At 39.4% G+C, this 25,578-nt stretch overlaps 1 protein-coding gene across 1 annotated transcript in view; it reads left to right on the top strand.

Moving 5' to 3' along the window:
- The window catches only part of lrp2a (low density lipoprotein receptor-related protein 2a), a 73,722-nt gene that overhangs the window by 32,676 nt on the left and 15,468 nt on the right, over positions 1-25,578 (top strand). Inside the window, exons 36-61 of the mRNA XM_047370248.1 lie at positions 1,563-1,740; positions 1,866-2,079; positions 3,449-3,688; positions 3,823-4,011; positions 4,743-5,675; positions 5,754-5,919; positions 5,999-6,157; positions 6,264-6,553; positions 6,640-6,840; positions 6,978-7,004; positions 7,095-7,130; positions 7,225-7,467; positions 9,505-9,630; positions 11,503-11,622; positions 12,213-12,344; positions 13,619-13,820; positions 13,904-14,199; positions 14,921-15,587; positions 17,472-17,642; positions 17,729-17,952; positions 18,050-18,227; positions 19,175-19,371; positions 19,469-19,714; positions 21,253-21,381; positions 24,111-24,230; positions 25,320-25,436. Coding sequence (XP_047226204.1) covers positions 1,563-1,740; positions 1,866-2,079; positions 3,449-3,688; positions 3,823-4,011; positions 4,743-5,675; positions 5,754-5,919; positions 5,999-6,157; positions 6,264-6,553; positions 6,640-6,840; positions 6,978-7,004; positions 7,095-7,130; positions 7,225-7,467; positions 9,505-9,630; positions 11,503-11,622; positions 12,213-12,344; positions 13,619-13,820; positions 13,904-14,199; positions 14,921-15,587; positions 17,472-17,642; positions 17,729-17,952; positions 18,050-18,227; positions 19,175-19,371; positions 19,469-19,714; positions 21,253-21,381; positions 24,111-24,230; positions 25,320-25,436 — 5,801 coding nt within the window. The remainder of the gene's footprint in view (positions 1-1,562; positions 1,741-1,865; positions 2,080-3,448; positions 3,689-3,822; positions 4,012-4,742; positions 5,676-5,753; positions 5,920-5,998; positions 6,158-6,263; positions 6,554-6,639; positions 6,841-6,977; positions 7,005-7,094; positions 7,131-7,224; positions 7,468-9,504; positions 9,631-11,502; positions 11,623-12,212; positions 12,345-13,618; positions 13,821-13,903; positions 14,200-14,920; positions 15,588-17,471; positions 17,643-17,728; positions 17,953-18,049; positions 18,228-19,174; positions 19,372-19,468; positions 19,715-21,252; positions 21,382-24,110; positions 24,231-25,319; positions 25,437-25,578) is intronic.

Here is a 25,578-nt window from a genome sequence, read left to right as displayed (position 1 = left end):
TTATACAACGTAGGGATTATTACAGCTATAGGGATGTAATATTTAACAATTATTTACTGTAATTTTTATTTTGAAATATACAATAAACACCAGCTTCATTTAGCTAATTTAAGTTTATCATATCTTTTTGCCTTTCTGGTCTTTATAGATTAACACTGGGACTCTAGCAAGCTATTAGCTGGCTTATTAGGCTATCTGCATGTCTGTATAGCAGCCTGCAGTCAGATGCAGACATGTTGCTTCTAGCTTGCCAACTGTAGATTTAGACGAGGATTACCTCAAGTGTGATGGTGTGAGTTTCCCCACCGTGGCTGCTTTTAATGACCAGAAGTGTTTCCAAGCAGCCAAATTTGTATTCTTTGTAACCAAGGGAAAAGTGAAACACAGTATTGCTCAGCAATGGGTGGGGGATGGGCTAGTGCTACACTATGCTATGCATATAGATTGAGAAATCTCCAGTTATTTTGGCACTTTGTATGACTTTCTTTAAAAATTCTTGAAAATGCACGAATGGTATGATGGAAAGATTTTGTGGTTTTAAATGGTAACTTTTTAAAACCTTGGCATGTGTTTGTTTCGTTAATCTGCCTACGATTATAGGTGTGTGTTTTTTTTAAATAGATTGTTAAATAATGTTTGTTCGTAAATCCTCAGCGTATACAGTTAAAACTGAAGTTTATGTACACTGTATAAAAAAACTATTTTTTGGCATTCTCTGACATTAAATCAGACTACTGACATAAGATTTTCCTGTTTCAGGTCAGTTAAGATTACCAACATTATTTGCTAAATGCCAGAATTATGATGATGGGTTCTGCTTCCCAGGGGTAAACATGTTTTTTTGTAAGAAATCAACCCCAGAACAAAAGAAAAAATATATATTGTGAGGATGCTGTCTGAAGCTGGAAAAGAGTATCATCATCTACAGTAAAACAGGCCCTTTACAAACATGGGCTGCAAGGACACTAAGAAAGGAAGTAAAATCTCAAGACATCTCCTGGGAAATTAAAGTTTGTGCATGAATGGATCTCTCAAATTGACAATGACCCAAAGCATACAGACAGATTACTTTCAAAGTGACTTAAAGACAACAAAGTCAATGTTTAGGAGTCCCCATCTCAAAGCTCTGATCTCAGATCCATAGACAATTGGTGGGCAGAGCTGAAAAGGCCTGTATGAGCAAGGTGACCTCCAAACCCTGAACCAGTTCTGTCATGGGGAATGGTCCAAAGTTTCTGCAGCTGTATTGTGAGAAGCTTGTAGAAGGACACCCAACACATCTGACCCAAGTCATGCAGTTTATAGGAAATTCAACAAAATGCTATTGAAATGTATGTAAACTTTTGAATTTTAAGAAAGTTTAAAGAACCAATTATTCTGGTACTTAGCAAATACACATAATTGTGGTAATACTAACTGACCAAAAATTAGAAAAGTTCAACCTGATTCAAATGTCAGACACTGAGAAAAATGACAGACAGTGAGAAAAGAAGTAAATTCCTGGTTTTAACAGTGACTGTCTAAAGCAACACAACTCTATGTGCATTTTTCATTTTATTTAGCAAACTGTACTGGACAGACCAGGGAACGGAAAGCGGGATCCCAGCTAAGGTAGCATCAGCAGACATGGATGGCATGAACCCTGCCATCCTCTTCACCAACAACCTTGATCACATTGAGTTCCTCACTGTGGACATCCAAGAGAACAAGCTGTACTGGGCTGTTACAAGCACTGGAAAAGTCAGTTTCATCCTATTATTTCCTGCTCCCAACTGTGGAGCTTAATATGTGGTCTGACCCTAACCTTGATGTAAACATCCATTAAAAACCTTTCTCTTTTGTTTTTTTTTATCAAACTGCCATAGATTGAGCGTGGGGATCCAGATGGAACCAACCGCATCACCATCGTGACTGGTCTTTCTCACCCTTGGGGTGTGGCTGTCTACCAGAACTACCTGTTCTTCAGCGACCGTGACTTTGAGGTCATCGAGCGTGTAGACAAGTCCACTGGTGCCAACAGGGTTGTGATGCGGGACAACGTGTCTGGACTCAGAGTCCTGAAAGTTCATTTTAGATACAGTGAGTGGCATCCTCCCTCACAGTTAATTTGCACAGTTGACTAAAGATGCACCATATAGTTTTGTGGCTGATTTCTGATCTGGAGAGCTTTAACCTGCCAATATAATTTTGACCCGATTTATATGTATAAACTATAAAAAGCAGTGCCAAGAGAAAGTATTTGCCCCCTTACAAATTTCTTTTGGATTTGCTTTTTTTGTCACACGTAAAGGTTTAACATCATTAAACAAATTTGAGCAACAGACAAAAGTAACCTTACAAAATGAAGATTTGAAATGATAGGTTCAATTATGAAGGGAAAAGCCTCTATGTGAAAATATAATTACACCTGTGGTTAATTAATGAATTAACCAATATACCATGATTAACCACATATTGTTTGGTTCAGTTTTACTAGCCACACCTAGTCCTGATTACTGCCTTAATTTTACAATCAAGAAATCACTTAAAAATCTACTGAAATTTGAAAAACAGATGACAAACAAAGTCAATTATATCTATCAACTTGAAAATGGTTAAAAAGCTAGTTTGAAAAGAGTTTTGAGATTGCAATGAGCCACAATGAGTGCCAATATCCACAAATGGAGAAAACATGGAACAGTGGTGATGCCATGTTTCCGTTGTAAGGACCTAAACAAAGAAAAGATGTGAAAGTAAAGATGAGTACTTTAACAATAAATAAGAGGACTTACAAAAATGGTATTGCACACAAAGGACGTCATAAAGCAGAGGAAATACCGGGCATAGAAACAGTCAGGCAAACAGAAGAATCCAGGAGTGAACAATGAGAACCACTAAATTTATGTACTCAGGCAAATGAGCAAAATGACAAGTGTACAAGAAGAGCTAATCAGATGAAATTGCCAACATTTCCAAATGGACCATATTTCATTAATGCTGAAGGCTCAAAAGGACAAAATAGTTTACTTGATGCACTCAGTTTAAGAATCCTGTTATCTGCTGAAAATCTTGCTTTTGCTTGCTCTTTCGCAGCCTGAATGAACCACGTGCTCATCTCTACATGTCATAAGAAATACAGTCACTGTTTTAATAGCTCCTTATATCTGGGTGCTTCATCAGACTTTATTTTTAAACGCCTAATTGATACTAAAAATAGCTAACTTGAGGTATTTTTCTCTCAGTCGCAGCATCCACACTGAAAAGTGTTGTTGTTACCCCTGTTTGGTTAGCATTTAAAAATGGTGCATTCACTAATTGGAAAAGTCATATAAGAGTTTGCGCTCAAGCAGAAAGTTGTCTGTTTCTGTTCATCGGCCGATTTCTCAGGGCATGTCTTAATACATTTACTGTTAGAATGATTCTTTGTCTTTGGTGTATTTCCAATGTTGTGTTTTCTCTCTAAACTCAGCCTCTGCAGGTACATCAAATGGCTGCTCTAACAATATGGGAGCATGTGAGCAGCTTTGTCTTCCTCGACCACAAGGTTTCTTCGCCTGTGCATGTGCGACAGGTTTTAAACTTAAGGCAGACAATCAAACCTGTGCCCCATATCAGTCCTACGTTGTCATTTCCACTCTGTCTGCTATAAAAGGCTTCAGTCTAGAAGGCTCAGATCACGCTGAGGCCATGGTCCCTGTGGCTGGGAGAGGTCAGTGACTTTTATATACTGGTCCCAGTGCTGCATGTCATACACTTACAATGTGATGTGCATTGATTCTTCAAAAGTGCCCCAGTAGAGAACATGAACTAAATGAACTGAACTTTGAAAATGTCCTCTTACAGGTCGTAATGCTCTCCACATTGATGTGCACGTGGCTTCTGGTTTCATTTACTGGTGTGACTTCAGCAGCACTGTGGCGATACAAAACGGGGTCAGACGCATAAAGCCAGATGGATCAGGATTACATAGTGTAGTTACATCTGGGATAGGACGAAACGGGATACGGGGCATTGCTGTGGACTGGGCTGCAGGTAAGCTGTTGCGTCACATTAAGACAGAGCTCTATGGATTCAAAATAACATTAAAATGAACAATGTAAGTGTGGATCATTCATGAATGGCACATGCCTTTTTTTAGTTTATTGCTCCATTACTGTAAAGATCTTCCCCGAATTCACTTCAACTTTTTTTGCAGTTGCTTTAAGGCTTTAAGAAATAGAAAAATTACAGATTAGGGTTTTTGTTTTGTTTTGGAAAACAGCCCTACTTTTCTGGAATAGGGAATGATTATAATAATCCATCTGACTCCCACTCTATATTATAACTTGAAAAAAAGGTTTTACTGTTATACTAAAACTAAAAACTATCTACATCCAAAATAATCTCTGATTATGTTACCTTAATAGTTAGTACTTTTTCTTCACTCAGGTAATGAGTACATCCAATACGTTGCCAAATTGGCTGCAGTTTAATGTGCATAATATTCAAAGACATTTCCTTAATAACACAATTGCTTTCCTCACTTTAAATTAATGAATTTTGATTTTATCTGTACAAATACTCACTTAACCTCAACATGGCCATACGTTGTATCAATACACCAATGGGACATTCTTACTTGTATAATTCAACATGATTGAAATAAATGCTGTTTGCATAGTAGGTAGACTACAACACTTTTTCCCTCAATATACTTCATGAATTATGACTTTTAAACCAATATTATTGTGGCAAATTTCAAACTTTCCTGATTCTTTCCTAAGGTAACCTCTATTTCACCAACGCCTTCCTGACTGAGACCTATGTGGAGGTACTTTGCTTGAACACAACTTTCCGCAGAGTGCTGCTCAAGACCCAGGTGGATATGCCACGGCACCTTGTTGTGGATCCCAGAAACAGATACTTGTATTGGGCCGATTATGGTCAGAACCCCAAAATTGAGCGTGCACTGTTGGATGGAACCAACCGTACGATTTTAGTGTCTTCTGGGATTATTACTCCACGAGGCCTCACTCTGGACTGGCACACTGGCTATGTCTACTGGGTGGATGACTCTCTGGATATGATTGCCCGCATCAGCCCCCATGGAGGGGAGACAGAGATAGTTAGGTATGGCAGCCGCTATCCAACTCCTTATGGAATTACAGTGTTTGAGAACAGCATCATTTGGGTGGACAGAAACCTCAAAAAAGTTTTCCAAGCGAGCAAAGAGCCAGGCAGAACAGAGCCACCGGCTGTGATTCGAGATAACATAAACATGTTGAGGGATGTTACTATCTTTGACCAACGTACTCAGCCTACCAGTGTCCAGGAGCTGAACAACAACCCATGCATGGAACGCAATGGAGGCTGTGCTCACTTCTGCTTTGCCCTTCCAGGCTCTAGCCAAGGTACTCAGAATAAAAAGTGCAGCTGTGCTTTTGGTGATCTTGCCACAGATAAAGTGAGCTGTGAGATCTCAAAGGAGGATTACCTCATATACACTACTGAGAGCACAGTGCGCAGCCTGCGACTTGATCCTGAGGACCATGCAGTGCCGTTTCCTGTTGTCAATGTGCCTCGTACCTCCGTGGCTCTTGATTTTGATCTTACAGACAACAGAATTTACTTCACTCAGAGCTCAGGTGCAGGATCAAGCAAGATCAGCTATATCAGCCTGTCTTCTCCCACTTCAGCTCCTGTTGTAGTAGCTGCCGGTAGGTTTAGTACTCCTACAGTTTAAATTTTATTATTATTGGTTAGCAACTGTAGTAATCATGCTGTGGTTGTGACAGATCTTGGGGCTCCTGATGGGATAGCCTACGACTGGATAAACAGAAGAATTTATTACAGCGACTATGTCAACCAGAGCATTAGCTCTATGTCTGTGGATGGTGCACAAAGAACAATAATCGCCCATGTTTTGAGGCCAAGGGCTATCACGTTGGATCCCTGCAGGGGGTAAGCACTACACAGCAAACCCTCTTGATTCACAAAATTAGTCTGTACCTTTTTAAGTTGCCTCTTTCTTGTTGTACAGATACATGTATTGGACAGACTGGGGAACCCATGCAAAGATTGAGCGAGCCACCTTGGGAGGAAACTTCCGAACCGAGATTGTGAATAGCAGCCTGGTGTGGCCAAATGGTCTGACTCTGGACTATGAAGAGGAGAGACTCTACTGGGCAGATGCAAGCTTGTAAGATCTGATAAATTCCACTTCTTACCTAAGTTTTTTATTTGCCTATCTTGTTACTTTTAAAGCTTCTGCTCTTGCTGTACCATCTGTGCTGCTGTGCCATCAGACAGAAGATTGAGCGATCCTCTCTCTCTGGGACCAACCGTGAGGTCATTGTCAGCACAGCCATCTACCCGTTTGCAATGACAATGTTTGGTCAGTTCATCTATTGGACTGACTGGAACACCCGCAGCATCTATCGGGCCAACAAACATGATGGTTCTGACCAGAGGGTCATGATTCAGAACCTCCCATCCCGACCAATGGACATTCATGTTTTAGCCCGTAGGAAGCAGCAGCAGTGTGACAGTCCCTGCCAGCAGTTCAACGGAGGCTGTAGCCACATCTGCACACCAGGTACAAACGACCATTTTTAAGAGAGAAATAAACTTTTAATTCAGTGGAACCTCCATGTAAATGTTTGGTGATCCTGCTCTTGTCAGGACCTAATGGAGCTGAGTGTCAGTGCCCATCAGAAGGTCGATGGTACCTTGCTGACAGCAAGTATTGTATTCCTGATAATGGGACTCGTTGCCAGGCAGGCCAGTTCACCTGTATGAATGGCCGCTGTATCCGAGCACAGTGGATATGCGATAATGACAACAACTGTGGAGATAACAGCGATGAGCTGGAGAGAGTGTGTGGTAGGTTCTTCTAAAAAGATTTTGGGTTAAAAGTTTCTTTTGGTCATAAATCAGCTTTGTAGAGTCTTTTCTGCAATATTTCCTTCACTAATACTAACAAATGTGTAATTTTTTTCTTTAACAAACTGCTTTCTTAGGACATAAACCAATCTTCAGCTATGCTGGTGTGTATTCTTGCACTTTGTGATTAAGCTACTAAACCCTCTTTAAAAGCAGCAAGCAATATTAACAATTGAATTTGCTTTTGCATGCAGTCCCACAGCTGCTGTCTGCCTTTATTGCACTGTCAGGTAAAATTAGTTCCTGTTGAAGGTGCCTATAAGTTTGTATAAACTCAGGCTCTTTCAGCTAAAGCTTTGACCCATTCTTGATTCCGATCGGCAGCCTTCCACACCTGCGAGCCTACCGTGTTTACTTGTGGCAACGGGCGATGCGTTCCCTACTACTACCGCTGTGACCATTACGATGACTGTGGAGACAACAGTGATGAAGTTAGCTGTTTGTTCAGACCTTGTGACCCCAGTTCAGAGTTCGCCTGCAACAATGGCCGCTGTATTGCAAAGGACTATGTTTGCAATGGCATAAACAACTGCAACGACAATGGGACCACTGATGAACAAAACTGCCGTGAGTTTCTTTAACTGACAAGTAACGCTTTTTTTTCTACCAGTTTGACATAAAAACAGACTAAATGTTTCATGTTTTAGATTATGTAGAATTACCAACATTTTTTTTTTTGCTGAATGCCAGACTAATGTGAGAGAGAGTTTAAATAGAATTTTCAAAAAGGTTTTTTTCATATTCAGAACTTTTTATACATTTTCCTACTTTGGTCCTAATTTGGTCAGAAATTCTGGGTATCTTTCCCCAACATTCTTGCTATAGTTTGCTGGAATTTTGGCCCATTCCTCAGGCCAGAACAGGCCTAACTGGGACAGCTATGCCCCAAAATGTTCTTTCTATCTTTGCGATAGCCCCTTCAAAATAGTGACTTTGTTTTGCTTTTGCCACAATGCTAAGGGTGATAGTCCCTTTGATAGACCAATTCCTGTCTTAAAGTGCACAAGTGTGAATACTCCCAGTAAAGTATTCACACATTGCTGCCACTCTGTACTTCACAGTAATGCTACAATTCCACACAGATCACAAATAACACAAAATGCGAAATTTTGGGATTTCTAAGGTTTCTTTGAATTTTGCAAGTATTCGTGTCCAATCTGTGAGATTCAGGTACGACACGTAAAGATAAGTCAGGAGATTTTGCTGGATGTTGTCAAGAATTCAGCACGATTTCATAGAATCTATTAATACTGCACAAACATTAGGAATCAGATAGGAATCAATAAACAAAATGCCGACTGCATCTAAGAATTAGGTACCATTAAGTTTGAAGTCGTTACTATTCTTGGCAATTTATGGGATTTTCCATCAAGGTATAATAAAAATTGATCAGAGACTAGCAGAAGTAAATGTATTTGAATGATTAATGTTGATATTTAAGAGATTCAATTTTTTAATCTTAAAAAAGTGTTAAAGTGCTTGTTTTTGGACATACAATCCAAGACAGAGTTATGAATACATAGGAATACAGAAGAATCAACCAGGAATCAGTTACCTAATAATGAACCAGGAATTTGTTAAGAATTACTTGAGTTTTTTTGGATTCGCGAGTTCTGGACCAAAGTTTTTAACAGCTCAAAACTTTTGCCAGATGGCTCAAGAATCACGGGAACTGACTAAAAATAAAATACGAATGTCTGTGTGAAATAGGAGCTTAAAATTATGTTCTCAACTTGCAAGAATCATTCCTTTTGCCTCTAAATGTACCAATGGTCATTATGCCCAAACATCAATTTTAGTGTCAGCAGACCACAGGAAATGTCTCCAGAAATGAAGGTCTTTGTCCTTGTCTGCATTTGCAAGCTGTAATCTGGCTCTTTATGTTGCTGTTGGAGTAATGGCTTCTTCCTCTCCGAGTGATCTTTCAACCAATGAAGATATAGGAATCTCTTACCAGCTTCATCCAGCATCTTGACAAGATCCTTTGCTTTTGTTAAAAGATTGATCCCCGCATTTTTCACCAGAACAAGTCTCCTTCTTTAATGACGTGAAGGCCAGACATTACCCTATACTCGTGTATAACTGTTTAAACAAGAGAACGTTCAAGCATCTAAAAATTGTACCAAAAGTTAAACCAGACTTGTGGAGGTCTAGAAATATTTTTCTGAACTAGGCGTGTTTCTTTTGATTTTTCCTGACATCCCACATGGAAGCAGTGTGTTTGAGGCGTTGCATTAAAAAAATTGACAGGTAAATCTCTAATTAACCCAAATGTTGTGAATTGAAGAATTGTTGAAGATTTTAAAGACAAATGTGCAGACTTTCTTAAATCATTTAAAGACATTGTGAGGTAGTTGCATGTAAACCTCTGAGTTTGAAGAAAGTATAAAAAATATGAAAAAGATTATTTAGTGGTATAATGGCAAATAGCAGATAGAAACAATGTTAGTTATCCTAACTGATCTAAAACAGGAAGGGTTTAGTCTGATTTAATAAAAAAATTAATTGTTGCCTTTTTACACCATGTATTTGAATAACTGGTTTCAGCTATAAATATTCTGTGTTTACTGTGTTTTACTGTGCTCATATGTGTGGTTATTCCAGCTGAGAGAACCTGCCAGCCAGAGCAAACAAAGTGTCAATCCACCAACATTTGTATCCCACGGTCCTACCTGTGTGACGGAGACAATGACTGTGGGGATATGAGCGATGAAAGCCCAACACACTGTGGTGAGTTCAGCAACAGTTTCATTGCATGTTCTCTTTTAGATGTCTTCTCTCATAAATACACCAGATCATATATTACCACAGCCTTTCTTCAACAGGAAAGGAATTTAACCTAAGTTCAAACTCTACTGTTCCAGATCACAGCAAACTGCTGTGATCTGGAACAGGAAAAGTACCATTAGGCCAAAAAGTGCAGATTGTTACACAGTTCAAGTGTTGGGAAGGTCTCTGCTTGGCCAAGTTCAATTACATGACTAGAACTAAAAGCAGCATTAATGGTTCACTGACCCAAGATCGCTTTGAAAGATAAGATAAAGAGTGTTTATCAGACTATTGGGTGGAGATTTGTTTCAGTGAAAAGATGCCTGTACTGGTCTGAAAACTCAATTTCTTTGGGGGGAACTCATCGTTTTTTTGTGACAGAATTAAGCCTCTTATTGCAACACGTTCTGCTGCTGTATGATATTTTACATGTTTACCTTTTTAGTTTATTGTGCTTTTACATCTTAGTTTTTGTCTTGGAAAAGTTCAGAAACTTTAAAAACTTTTATCAAGCTAAAAATCTTTTCTCTTTGATAGTTTAGGCTATCTCACTTAGCATTCCTGGGATTGACAATTAGGTAGCCTTCAAATTAAGTGAGCTTTTACTGAAGTTAAAGATTAATTTGTGTAAATTTATTTAGTTGGGAAACCATCATACATTTTCTTGCAAAATCCCTTGCCACTTTTGTTAAAACCTTATACATCTTTTACCAGTAGAACAGCACTCAGTGCACTCAACATTTTACAAGGTTGGATGACACAGAAAGAGGGATCTTTGACTACTCTTTTTGCACTGTCTCTCTTGAAGAAAACAAGTCCTGTTTTGTGGACTCTTTTTTTCAATCCACTCCACAAGTCTTCTAAAACATTCAGAACTTAGGTCAAGGAATTAAGATTGGCCATAGAAAATTGCAGATTTTGTGTTTTTCTGTTCTTTTAGCAGTATGCTTCTGATCATAATCCTACTGAAAGATCCAATATTAATGTTTTATTTTATTTATCATATCTTTGTTTAAAATGTCCAGGCATTTCAAAAATACTGTGGTGTTATGCTCTATAACTGGGATGCACTGGTCTTTTGAAGAGCATCACAGATTCCCTGTCAATAATTACCAGATGAGTTGCTTGAATGGCAAGTTCTCTTGTCTTTCTTATTTTCAAGAGTGGGTAAGAGAAACAGACCTCTTTCTTTCACCCCAATTTTACCCCAGGGAAACATAAAGACACAGCTTACTGATAAAAGTCTGATCTGCTCAAGAAAAAGGCAACATTCACATTAAAATGTTGCACTTATTTCATAAGAACTTCAAATAAGTGTATCTGGCAACTGTTTAAAAAAAATCCTTTCTCTTAAAATTAAAGGTTTTTAATTTTTTTCTCTGCAAAATTATCCCACTGATATAGAAGATATTTAAGGCTTGTTACACATCTTTACCAGGTAGGCCAGTTATTATAAAGTAAGCAGTATAGCCACACTGCCATAATTCCTCAGTCATTAGCAGTGAGAGGAGGTATTTTACATCGTAATCATGATTTTGTGTTCAAAAGAGCTATTATTATTATGTTTTTTTTCAAATATACTCTTTCTCAATTTCATAGTATTTATTAACTTCATTCAGCATTAATTACATTTATTTTTAGATTATGGGCTATAAAAATATTTAAAAAAGCTAATACTTCATCCTAATTTATCCTTCTAGGCCTGTTAGCTTTTACCACAATTTTTGTCTGATTAGCAATAATTTATTTTTGATCCAAAGACATGTTAGTAATTTCAAATTCTTGTGAAAAAATGTCCAGCTAATTTGTTTCCTGTCTGCATCTTCTACATAGCTGCAGCCACTTGTTCCCAGAGTGAGTTTCATTGCTCCAGCGGTCGCTGCATCCCCGCCCACTGGTACTGTGATGGAGAGGCTGACTGCTCTGATGGCTCTGATGAACCCCTCTCCTGCAGTGAGTGCTCCTCTGCTCTCTCACACCCAGAATGAGCCTTCCAGCTTTGTGCCGCAGACACCACCCCCAACCTTTTATCAGCTGCTCACCTATTGTGTGAAGGTGTCTGTTAGCCGATCTGTGCAGTGTGAGAGGCTCCTGTGAGGGCTGTAGTGGAGAGTGCGAGTCAGTGGTGTATTCCTTTGTTGATGATGTGGTCAGTCAGGCCTCCTATTGTGGACTGCATTCCTCTGTGGTGACGCCCCTCAATGTCCTCAGACAAACAGCACCTCCCCCTCTCTTTATCCGCCAGGGGTTACAGAGCCTCACTTTGGCTTTTGTTTAGATTGCTCACCATGCATGGTAATGTGGAGTTGCCATGACTATTCCCAAAGCTTTGCCAGTGTTGTATTGTGTCCTCTTTCAAAGTTAAAAAGCTATGACGGAATTAACAGCAAAAGAAAAGTTACGAACAGTCAGGATAAACACATCATAAAGGTTTTAGCATTAACAGTAGGTGAAATTTATCTGGGATTTGGAATATTTTAGTTAAACCTCTGTGTTTATTGCTGTGGTATCTAAAATCTAATGTGTATAGTCTGTCTCTGCAGCCACACTGGTCAGAACCTGCAATGCAGATCAGTTTCGCTGTGATGACGGCAGGTGCATTGCTTTATCGTGGATCTGTGATGGAGACAATGACTGTGGTGACATGAGTGATGAAGATCAGAGACACAACTGTGGTATGCATGTTTTACTTGTCTTTCTTTCTTCTGTCTTCAGTCACTTATTAGGAGTCCAAGCCTGCAAAGGCGAGTGAACGCGCCCTCCGTTCATCTAGTTGAGAAAGCAACCCTGTTCCAATTTCTTTGTTTTTTCACGATTATTTTATCTCCAGTAAAACTTGTACTGCAGCTGGAAAATATATGTGGAGACTTTCAGTGCTGTTCAGAAACAAAAATTAAATTCACAGCTGTCCTCCAATTGTTGGTGCTATCGTGTGGGTCAACTCATTTTGACAGATGCTTTGTATACCCAATTGTAAACATGATCCTGAGGGATTTTTTCCTAATTTAGCAAACATCGAACAATAGCTATAAGTTTGGTTTATTTCATAAATACTTTAATTTAGTTTTGTGAAACTTCTTATAGTCAGGGTAATGTTCTATGGCTATATTTGCAATATGGTAAAAACTGATCAAAGAGGGCTTGAGTCATGAGCGAAAATCCGAATTTGACAATTTAATCTAGTTTAAGCAACAAAATTCACCCATTTTTCCTAATAATCTCAGATTTATAATAGAGATGCACAGTTTACTGAATAACAGTCATCCTTGCAATATCAGTGAGTGCAATACCTCAATTGCAACAGACTACTTAAATTCACTTCACATTTCAATAATATATTGGCCAAATGCCCTTAATGTCACTACTAAATGTTTCGGAGCAATTGTATGGCCACGTTTTCTAATATCGTGCAGCTCTAGTTGTTCATCGCCAGCTTCTTCTGGGACTTGAAGCGCACCAGCAGGGATGTGCTCAGGGTTCTGGTTCCAGTACTTGTTTGCTCTTATTGAGACATGCTTTTTACATCTTATTGCATTTTTTCCTCTTCTACTCCCCTGTTTTGCAAGGCTTTTTGACTTTGATTCTGGCACTCCTCAAGCAGATTTGTTGGGGGAGACACTGCCAATCGGCCCCAAACATCTTAGTCTCCACTAGATTTCCAGTCCAAGGAGCTAGCATTCCTGATTTCTCCTGCCTCACTCGTTACTTTGTGCTTGTCTCCTCTCTCTGGCTTTCTGGCTCAGGCTGGATCAAGATTATTATATGCTGCTCCAAAAAATAAGATGCCTGAAGCTAGGGACTTTAGCAGTGCTTGAGCCTCAGCAGGAGACTTATTTCAAACAATGCTGTCACGACTGTGGTTTGAAATACAGTTTGGAATGTTTGGATTTCCAAAATATGTCACCAGCCTCTTGCAAATCCTCATGTCTGATTTTATTGTTTTCCCCAGCCAATCGCACATGTTCAAGCACAGAGTTCACTTGTGTCAATAACCAACCACCTCAACGCAAGTGTATTCCACGTGACTGGGTGTGTGATGGAGATGCAGACTGCGCAGATGCTCTAGATGAGCATCAAAACTGCACCCGCAGATCCTGTGGCATTAATGACTTCACCTGCAGCAATGGTCTCTGCATACGCAGCTCCTACAGGTTGGCTTTAAAATATTACACAGCCATGTTGCATTCCAATAGAGTAAACATTGAGGATAATAGGTGTTGTAATACAAAATCAGATGTGATCGTCGCAATGACTGCGGAGACAGCAGTGATGAGCAGGGTTGCACCTACCAGCCCTGCCAGCCACACCAGTTCACATGCCAGAACGGCCGCTGTGTCTCCCACGACTTTGTCTGCGATGGAGACAATGACTGTGGCGACGAGTCTGATGAGCTGCACCACATATGCCATACACCTGAGCCCACCTGCCCCCCCGGAGAGTTCAGATGTGAAAATGGACACTGTATTCCCCTGAGCATAGTGTGCGATAGGAATGATGACTGCTCCGACAACAGCGATGAAAAGGGATGTGGTAAGTGTAAACAGATGTAAACTGGCTAATGAGTTAGAATCAAGCTGAATTCAGAAGATCACACCTGCTATCTGCTCAGTTCTTGTTTGAAGTTTACATAAACTATCATCAGAGATGGGTAGAGTAGCCAGAATATGTACAGTAAAAGTAGTGTTAATTCAAAAATCCAAAGAATTACTCACGTAAGAGTCTAAACTGGACCTGAGGTTTTTGAACAATTTTTGGTTTTAATGCCAAACAAAGCATTCATGGTTATTACAATTGTTTTTAAACAAAAGGAAGATGTCACAGGTCACAAACTATGATATTAAAGAAACTGAAAGTAATGTAGGAGAATCAAGGCCAGATTTGATCGTTTGTTCAGGCTGATTTTGAAATAGAACAAATCTGGATGGGTTAAAAAAATATTCAGCATTGTGTTGTTGAATGATCTGTGGAACAGACAGATGATAAAACCTAAGTTTGTTAACGTTTCTCACATGTCTATATTGTAATGAAATATCTTGGGAAAAAAGTAAAGAAAAGAGTACAAATTCTTGAATTTTGAAATGGTGAATTTGTAGGAACCCTTGTGTGTAATTGTGACACTGTATGGATTAGCGAAAATCCACAATAAATTGAAAACGGGGCACCAAGTTTTGTACGTAAACTTCAAGATACTGCTAAATATTGGAGGTAGTGTAGCAAAATTGACATATTTTGCCACTTCTCTTCTCTGTAGGTATCAATGAGTGTACAGACCCATCAATTCACCACTGCGATCACAATTGCACTGATACACCCACCAGCTTCATCTGTACCTGTCGTCCAGGTTACCGTCTCATGTCTGACGGCAAAACATGCGACGACATCAACGAGTGTGCAGAGACATCCAGTGTTTGCAGTCAGATGTGTGAAAACACCGTTGGCTCCTATGTGTGCAAATGCGCTCCGGGATTTCTCAGAGAGCCGGACGGACGCAGCTGCCGTCAGAATAGCAACATCTCACCCTACCTCATCTTCAGCAACCACTATTATCTCAGGAACCTGTCAACGGACGGGCAGGCCTACTCCCTTATTTTGCAGGGCCTGACCAGCGTGGTCGCTCTGGACTTTGACCGTGTTGACAAACGACTCTATTGGATTGATGTGAGCCGCAGAGTGATAGAGAGGATGTTGTTTAACGGCAGCAACCGAGAGGTGGTGGTCAGTGGGGTTCTACATGGAGAGGGCCTTGCGGTAGACTGGATAGGAAGGAAACTCTACTGGGTGGACAGCTTCTTGGATTGCCTCAAAGTGTCTGAGCTGGATGGTCGCTTTGTCAAGAAACTGGCCGAACATTGTGTTGATGTCAATAACAGCTACTGCTTTGAAAACCCCAGGGGTATTGTTCTGCATCCCAAATATGGGTGAGAAGTTCAGTCATTTAATGTTGTCTGTCTGTTTATTTATTCATTCAGTCATTCGTTCATTCCATTGTATTTGTAAATAAATATTTAGTTTTTAAAACAGCAGCTGTAATCTTGTCTATAGGCAGTTTTCTCATCCTCCTATTCTCCCAAGCTAAACTAATTTGGTTTAGGCTCACTCAAAAACCCTCTAGATAACAATTATTTTAATTTGAAATACATTTGGACAAAAATAATCTAACATTATCTAAATGTTTTTAGTCAGAAAACAAAATTAATTTGTGTTCCTACAAAAATATGGTGATTATAACAATTATGTTCTGCAAATACAAAATAACTAGAACTGTACGATAGACTGAATCACAGTCATCATTGTAGTACACATCTGTGCAATATCCAAATCACAAAGGACTGCCGGGACGCAACATATGATAATTTTTTGTTGTTTGATAGACCTTCACTGCCCTAATGCCCATACTTAATGTAAATTAGAAGACTATTGAAAAGTTTATTTATTTTAATAAGTCAGTTCACTAAGTGAAGCACATTATATAGATCAGTTACACATCACTGTTAATTGTGATTTTCTGCATACAACTGATAAAACAACATTTAAGATCAAAAATACATCAGACCAATAAAACAAAAAATATAATAAAGAAATGTGAGCTTAATGAAGTGTATGTTTAATACCTACTTAAAGGTTGTTATTTTCAAAAGCTACCTTTAATGTGACAAATGTGCCTCATTGGAGCGCATATTCTAATTTACTTTAGCTGAGTGGAAATTAAAGGGATGAAGAAAAAGACAAAACTGCCTGGAAACTGTGGGTTAATTGTAATTGATATCATCACCCCAATATTAAGCAATAATACTGCATATTTTCCAGATATTTTGCAGCCCTAAAACATTTTGTATTTATTGTTTTTTTATACATAAACGTACGTGAAAAAATGAGAAAAAACTGCTTTCCTGTGCTAAAAGCACAGAATACCCCTTTTCTCTTTATTAGAGTAACACAAGTAGATCAAGGTCACATAAGCTGGATAAATGGCTGAGCTATCGCACCCTGTAGTCGCCTGCTTAACAGATGCTTGACTTGTAGCAGGCCCTTTACAGTTGTTATCCTAACAGAAGTGAGGGGTGGGGTTTCTTTGGTTTACACATATCTCAGTTTTTCGAAACCAGAATTATTTCTAGACAGCCAAATTTGTCAGAAGCAAGGAAAATGAGTAAGAGTCTTACTTCAGCCAACTGGCCATCATTGTGCAGCAACAGGTGGGGGAGAGGATGCACTAAGATACTCTATCCCCACTACAGCTGTAGAAAACCTTGATCACTCCAACATTATGCCTGACATCTCATTTAAAGCACCTTTAAGGATAGAACGATATGATGGAAACTTTTAATGGTTTTGAAATTGTACAACTCTAAAACCTCGATATGCCCTGATAGCGGTAACCGGCGGTAACCATGCGTAAGAAGAGCTAAATGAAATACACGTTACTTGATTGGTGGCCGGACTGATTTATCGTCTAACAATTAGTTGGACATATAAATATAATTCTGACTCCAAACATTCAGTTTATTAACATAGCCTAGTCAGAGAACTGTGCATTGCATAAGGTAATAAACAAAAACTGTGTCATTTATCATCAGAAATAACTCAGACCCAATCAGACCTTCTAGAGTTTTCTTTTTCTTTTGGCACATATTAACCTTAAATGCTTCAAAATAGGACCTTTTTTTGTAAATTTAGTTACCAACACAGTTTTGTTTTGTTAGAAATGGTCCAGTATACCAGTCATACACATGTTGATGGAAAATGCCGATACATATATGTGCAAAGGCATTCTAATTTTATATTCTTTGAATCCCTGATAGATATGTCTATTGGACAGACTGGGGAGACAAAGCCTTTATAGGTCGTGTTGGAATGGATGGAACCAATAAAGCAGCAATTGTCACCACTAAGATAGAGTGGCCCAACGGCATCACAATCGACTACACCAATGACAAACTCTACTGGTCAGATGCTCATCTCAACTACATTGAGTGAGTTCATCAGGAAGGTGGTCTAATCCTTTTTACCCGCAGTAAATGGACACTGGTAACGTTTTAAATCAAATTTCATTACTCAGATTCTCCAACTTGGACGGTCACCACAGACAGAAAGTGTACGACGGGAACTTGCCGCACCCTTTTGCCCTGACTGTGTTCGAAGATACGGTGTACTGGACTGACTGGAACACACGCACAGTGGAGAAAGGCAACAAGTACGACGGCTCTGGCCGAGAAGCCCTGGTTAACACCACACACAGGCCGTTCGACATTCACGTATGCCATCCTTACCGGCAGCCGATTAGTGAGTCTTCACAAGCATTGCACTCATCAGTAGCCTGTTCTTATTTGCTCAGCTGTGGTCAACTCATATTGTTTGTCTGTGGCTCCTGCTTTAACAGTGAACAATCCCTGTGCTGTGAACAATGGGGGCTGCTCTCACCTGTGCCTAATCCGTCATGGGGGGCGAGAACACACCTGTGACTGCCCCGACCACTTCCTGGCTGTTCAAATAGGAGGTGTGACCCGATGCCTGCCCATGTGCACCAGCACCCAGTACAGATGTGCAAACAATGAACGGTTTGTCACCATTTCTTTAATGCGCAGCAGTTCTTTATGAGCATTGTGGCACTCGAAGTATCTGTCGTCCTCTACCAAACTGAATAGGAAACTACAAAAAAAGATGATTTAGTCTTAGATGTTTTCCTTACATGTTTGTCACTCAAAAGCTCCTAATCCCTGCTGTCCTTATATTATTGTAAATAACACTCCTCTGCATCAGGGAAAACTTTAATAATCAAAGATGCACCTATCAGATTTTAGTGTTTTGTAGACATTACCATAAAACAAATTTGACCTGATTCTGGATTCAGAATTGTGTAGGTCCGCAACTCAATGCATCAAAAAATAGATTTTTTCCCCTACCCCTAAGGATTATGTAATTGAAATAAATTTTCCTAAGCACTTTATAGTAGTTATAAATAGCACAACTATTATTACTGAAGTCTTCATGTGTTGCATTGCTCTACAAACAGAAGCACTGAAAGACACCACAAATCCTCTCAATAGATGTTTTATAATTAATTATCCTTGTATTTAATGGTTCTCTAATTGATGTGTTGAACTCTGAAAAGTATTTTTTTAAGGTAAGATTCTCCAAAGTTATCGGTAATAGCTCACTTACTTGCAGTAGAAAGATGACATATCACTGAAGGGTCTTTGGAAATTTAAATTAAATAACCTGATGAGGCAGATGGATACAGGATAGGTCTTAGTAGTTGTTAACCTTTCACCTGTTAGGATGTACTTAATTTTTTCCAACATGGTCAAGCTGACACGAAAGGGAACTACAGTTTTACCGATAATAACTTCACAGAGCTCATACTAACCTTTTAACTCTATTTGTATTACCCTGTAATTGTGAATGCTACAGATAATCAATGCATGGTTTGTTAGTTTCGTGTTATTCATTAAATGTTCTGGTCCACAATGGTCAATGTGGGTTTGTCCTGCCTCTGTGTCAACAGATGCATCCCTATATGGTGGAAATGTGACGGTCAGCGAGACTGCAGAGATGGCTCAGATGAGCCCTCTACATGCCCGATTCGCCACTGCAGCCTCGGCCAGTTTCAGTGCAATGATGGAAACTGTACCAGTTCACACTTTCTTTGTAACAGCCACCAGGACTGTCCTGATGGCTCAGATGAAGATGCTGTGCTGTGTGGTAGGTGGTTAAACTGGTTATCTATAAATAAACTATGTGCTTGTCATAGTGAGCCTGTTTTTATTTCTCACTGTCGGCTTCTCTGACTTCCTCCCAGCAACGCACCAGTGTGAAAGCCATCAGTGGCAGTGTGCAAATAAGCGGTGCATTCCCGAGTCTTGGCAGTGCGACGGGGAGGATGACTGCGGCGATCAGTCCGACGAAGACCCTGTCCACTGCTCCACCAGGACCTGTCACCCAGGACAGTTCAAGTGCCGCAACGGACGCTGCATCCCGCAGAACTGGAAATGCGATGTTGACGATGATTGCGGTGACAATTCAGATGAGCCGCTGGAGGAGTGTAGTGAGTAACACACAGGGATTTACTTCATTGTTATGTCTATTTTTCTTTTTTTCACTTAGTATTTTATTAGAATTTTATGTGAGTTTTATGTAATAGACCAACACAAAATAGTGCATGACTATAAAGGGGAAAGAAAAGGACACATCGTTTTCAAAATCTAAAACGTGTGGCATGTAATTGTTTTTACCCCTCTGAGCCTATGATTTAAAAACGTTTTGCAGTATGTCTCTACCAGCTTTGCACTTCAAGATACTGAAATCTTTGCCCATTCTTCTTTGCCACATAGCTGAAGCTCAGTCAGTATTGGATGATCAGCCTCTCTGAACCACAATTTATTAGTCTTGCTACAGATTTGTAATTGGATCCAAGTTTGGACTTTGACTAGGCCATTCTTATACAAGGATATACATTGATCAGCAATCATTACAAACACACTGAAAATAATTTAGAGTGCTCAGTTAACCTAACGTGTGTTTTTGGACTGTGGGAGGAAGTTGGAATAACCAGAGAGGACCCACACATGTACAGGGAGAACATACAAAACACCCTGGCTGGAGTTCAAACCCTGTACCTTCTTGGTTCAAGGCAGTAGTGCTAAAAACAGCACCTGATATTTATAGCACTGAATGCATATTTTTAAATGGACCATTTCTATTTTGTGGAAAATGAAGGAAAAAAGGCACACAGTTTGCAGCCTAAAAACAAACACAATTCCTTGTACTATTGTTCTTATTCAATAGTACAAAACATACCAAAAGTACTTAGACTATACTTTTATTACCTTTATCTTTAAAAATGCTGGTCAGGTTTATATGATTTTTGATATCAAGTTGTTGGCATGCAGGGCCTAAACAGCCACAAACTGCTAAGGACCTACAGGTTGCAGAAACCTGATATAAAACATTCCACTGTAGCACTGACTGCATGTTTAGCTTCGTTGGCCTGTTGGAAGGTAAATCTCCACCACAGTCTCAAGTTTTTTGCAGCCTCTGGCAGGTTTTCCTCCAGGGTTGTACTGTTGTACTAGTTTCCTTGTTCCTGCAGAAGAATAGCACCCCCACAGCTTGATGCTGTAGCAATGCAGTGTAAATGCTGAGTTCAGTGTGATATGCAGTGTTCATTTTCCTCCATACAAACCATGTTGCATCGTTTTCCACATGTTTTTATTTCCTCTATGTGGCATGTGGTAGCACAAATGCACGTCACACTTTTCATTTTTCCATTTGTAAAACATTTTGAAAACCATGTAGTTTTTTCCTTTGCTTTCACAATCATGCACTACTTGGATTATGATATAGAAAAGTTCATGGTTGTAGCAAGACATTAGGTAAAAAGTCAAAGGGGTTTGAATACTTTTGCAAGGCACTGCATATTTACCTCACAGTACGCTGAAACATTGGACCTAGAAAACATAAATTGCACCTAAAGACACTAATCGGATGTAGTGCATCTATCCGTACTCATGGTTTTAATAAGTTACTCTATGGCCTTTTCTTCTTTTAACAGTCTCTACTGTTTTTTGTTTTTTTTTCTAAAAGTGGGTCCAGCCTATCGATGTGACAACCACACAGAATTTGACTGCAAAACCAACTACCGCTGTGTGCCACTGTGGTCTGTCTGCAACGGCCACAACGACTGCAGAGACAACAGCGACGAGCAGGGCTGTGGTGAGTCAGCATTGTACAACAAGAGCTCTGCTTGGGTTCCCTGGTTTCCATGTATTTGTTGTTGTTTTATCAACCTTAGATCACTCTAGAGAATTCTTTAGGAGTGAATAAAGGCAATTAGCCAGGCCTTCAGCCTGCTGTGTAACTGTGGTGCAGGGATGTGCTGATGGAGATCGTCTCATCACTCTTCCTCCCCCATAATTTATCTCTCCTGGGAAGCACCGCAGATTTATGAGCTGTCCATTGGTGTGAGACAACATATATGTGTATGTGTGCTCTGTCCTTCGTGGGGGCAGGGTTTATATATGTCTCTTTGTACTTGCTACGGTCCAAATACACTCGGCTACGGCCCTCCCATCTCTTATCACAGACCCTCACTCCATTAGTGCCATGCCTGCACAGGAGGGGAGATCTGCGCTAATCTTCCTGTAAGAATGCAGTGGATGGGCCAGGTGGAGGGCTAGGAGGGCAGGAGTCGTGAACACCGCGCTATCTTTGACCCCCCCCAAGGCACTGTGTGGTAGAGACAGCCCAGACCAGCTCTATTTCACTCCTCTGCCTTCTGTGGTTCTCATCTCCGGCAGTCTTATCCTCCTCAGACGTACGATGTACTGGCATGAATAGAGCTCGCACATCTGTCTGTGGCAGTCTGCACTCCTCCCTTTTAGACCTTTGCATTTTAATTAAAAAATAAGCTGTCTTTCGTTTTCAACTGACACTGTAGTTGAGAATACAAGCCTGGACATTTTCCTAATGTCCAAATTTTGTTTGTCGCTGAAATCTTCAGCTAGCTCTCAATGTTTATGGTTTTTGAATATTAATGATATTTGTGTCATTTGAAGTTTACAGATCTCTATTTTTTACTGCTGTTGAGTCTAAAATGTATTCATCTAAATAGAAGGCCTTAAACAGTCAAGCGCACTAGATTTCCCATAGCAAATTTAGTTGCATTCTAAATTTGTACGCTTGCTTTTTGTTTCTTTTGGATTTTAATTTTATTTGTATTTGGTGTTTTTTGTCCGACAGCACAGGCAACATTCATGCATTCTGTGTGTGTAGCTCTGGCTGAGAAATATGGGTGTTATGCTTTAAGAAAACTACAAAGACCACGATGCATGGCTTCAAACAGCCATGTTCAAAGGAATTTAAAGCGTTCCCCATGAACTCCTAGAAGATAGTTTTCCTTTGTACGCTGAGTTATTGTTTTCAAGGTTGGGCTTGAAAACTGTAATTTCAGAAGTTGGTTAAAACCTGTTCAGAGTAATGTTAATGAAGCCAACTATAGTAAGCATGTATGTGTTAAAGCTAGGCAAATTATGTGTGTAAAGGCACTGGAGTCACATGTTAGAGCTGAAAAATGCCAAAACGAAGACTTGATGAAACCACAGATATAAAAGCCCATATAAATAAACACAGGGCATGGATACAACTGGTTATCAGTCAAAACATTTACAAACTAGTTAGTCTTTCTGCAGTTGATTCCAGTATGAGGGATTAAACTGGAAGGATTCTTTGACATGATCAGTACGAACCTTGGGTTCAGTTAATAAAATGAACTTATCTGAGCGCAGAGAATAACCTCCTGAGGATTTCCTCACAACAAAGGACAGGAAATAAGAGGGAAGGAAACCCAAGATGAGTTTTTAAATAAGATTATACCAATGACAGAATCTGTGGGTGTATAAGGCAGTCCATCCTACACAGGTAAACAGAAGACAGAGTAAGGGCTCCAAGACCAGTGATAAAACATAAGGCTCCGTGATATACAGAATCCAACGTATGCAAACATTGAGAAGATGCTTGCATATAAATCATGTCACCATAGTCTAAGATGGGCAGAAAAGTGACTCTTTCTGCAGCTAAATAAGGCTAAATAGTATAATTTAGCAGCATTTAATTCATAACTTTTTTTAAACTTTGGTTCACCTTGATGCCAGTCACCAGCTTATCTCTACATTAGAGAGATGGCAAAACATGTCATGTATCTTTGTGAGAGCTTGTTGGAGTGGTTTAAGATCCAAATTATGCAGTAGTTTCTTCAGTGAGTGTCTGTTTCATGTCAACATAACACTGAGTTTTACCTCATCTATTACATTTAGGAAGCATTTTAATGCTTGGATGATTCAAAGGTCAGAGTTAAGATGCTTAAAACAACAAAGCATTCCTCAAAAAAAACTTTCAGTTGCTTTTGGAAAATCCATAGAAAAACCTTAAAAAATCTTTGAAAAATCTATCCAATAAATATTTAAATGTATCTTTCTTTAAACTTTTCATTTAGATAATACAAATATATGAGGAATTATTCAAAATACATTGCCATTTATTAAACTTTTTTTTATTAAGCCTTTTTACCAGATCTTGGTCTTTCAGTGTTTTACTTACTATTATTGGATGAAGTTTCATTTGTGTTTTTTGTTGGATTTAAGGAAACATAGAGCACCCCTTTGTAAATGTGAAAGTGAACATTAATTCCCAGTGTGCAGCTCCCCCATGAGCTAACTGCACAAATATGCAAAAGTAGGTACTGTATGTATTTCATGGTTTGCTTAGATGATGCCATAAATATTTTACCACCCAGTATTCCACATGCAGGCATGCTCCTTATTCAAAAAATACATTCTCAAAATTCATTTAAGCCTAAATCTTGGAATCTAATGAGCTCTTTGGTTAGAAAAGTAGTCAAACAAGCTTAAAGGGCTGAAAAACAGCAACCTCTTCTCTTCATTCAGAGGAGGTGACCTGCGACCCTACCGGGGATTTCCGCTGTAACAATCACCGCTGCATCCCGCTCAGATGGAGGTGTGATGGGGATGATGACTGCGGAGATAACTCGGATGAACGCAGCTGCAGTGAGTGGAGCTTACTTCATCAAACAAACACACTCACATCCAACAGCATATAAGTACATCTGGTGGTTCTTGTAAGGCTCTGTTTACAAGTCCAGAAAAGTGTTGAATTTGATTTTGTAATTTCTTATAGGATAAAAATCCAAATTTCTAAAAAATAGGAGTCTTTTTACATTTAATTTTGTTTGGTTTGTCACATCACCACAGAGTACTCGACCACCTCATTCGTTGTTTTTTTTGTTACTAATAAACACTGATTTAAAATTCAAAACAGGACATTTAACTGCTTAGTTTAACCTGAAGATGCATTTTTTTATTTTTTTATTTTGTGAAATAGTGCTCTCTGTTATTACACACTTTGATAATCCAGTCCAGATTTTTCTAATTATTATAGATTTTAATAGGCCTTGTGCAGATGTGTAAAAAAGACTGTGCAATAACCCTTTACCACTCTGCTAATCCAAAGCCATCTTTAGCATTGTGCTGTTGTAGGGGGAGAAACAGTCAACAAAACATCACCATGGGAATCTTTTGTAATAAAATTCCCATAATGTCATAAAAACCGATGGATTCAGTCTGGAAAATGTCCTGTTAAACAGCTCTCACTATGTGGATTGTTTAAATGGGAAAGGGAGCTAGTGGCAAAGAACAGTTTTGCGCTTATTTAATCCAATATCTGGAGAGGGTTTTGAAAGGCTTCAGGGTGTAGTAGTGAGAGAGGTAGTCTTATCAGCACCTGGAGAAACAGGATGTCCTCAGTGTGTAAAAAGGAGGGAATGAAGGAGTCTTCTACCCTTTGCCCTGGAGATTTTAAACATCCCAGCTAATAAGTCTAATGCAGCATTTGAAATAGGAACGATGGGCCTTTATATGCTGCTTTTGTAGGTTTAGGCTTCCTATATTAACTTAGTGTAATGTTAAAATATGGAAGACAGTAATTCAGCTTATTTTATGCATTGGTCTAAGTTTAAAGATGAAGATAATGTAAGAAAGGTAAAAACGGATTTTTTTCAGATTTGTAAAAGCTTTTTTTAAGTTGATAAAGTTTCTAAAGTTAATAAAGCATGATTTTGCTTCCTTGATTCCTCCCAGCACCACGCTCGTGCACCGAGAGCGAGTATCGCTGTGACAACCTGCACTGCGTTCCCAACCATTGGGTCTGTGACCATGACAACGACTGTGAGGACAACTCGGATGAAAGGGACTGCGGTAAGTGGTGGCTCTTTGTTTTGGCTCGGGATATGGCTGTTTGTAAGTAAAGAAGGGCGGCGATAAACAAAGAAGCAATAAAACTTTGAGTCCGAAGGCCAGACAAGGAGGTCCACCAACGGTTGGTTATTGAGGAGGAGAT

The sequence above is a fragment of the Girardinichthys multiradiatus genome, chromosome 7 (assembly GCF_021462225.1).
Source record: "Girardinichthys multiradiatus isolate DD_20200921_A chromosome 7, DD_fGirMul_XY1, whole genome shotgun sequence".
NCBI classification, from domain to species: domain Eukaryota; kingdom Metazoa; phylum Chordata; class Actinopteri; order Cyprinodontiformes; family Goodeidae; genus Girardinichthys; species Girardinichthys multiradiatus.
The sequence above is the reverse complement of the archived record's forward strand: the minus strand, read 5'-3'. Positions and strand labels throughout refer to the sequence as shown.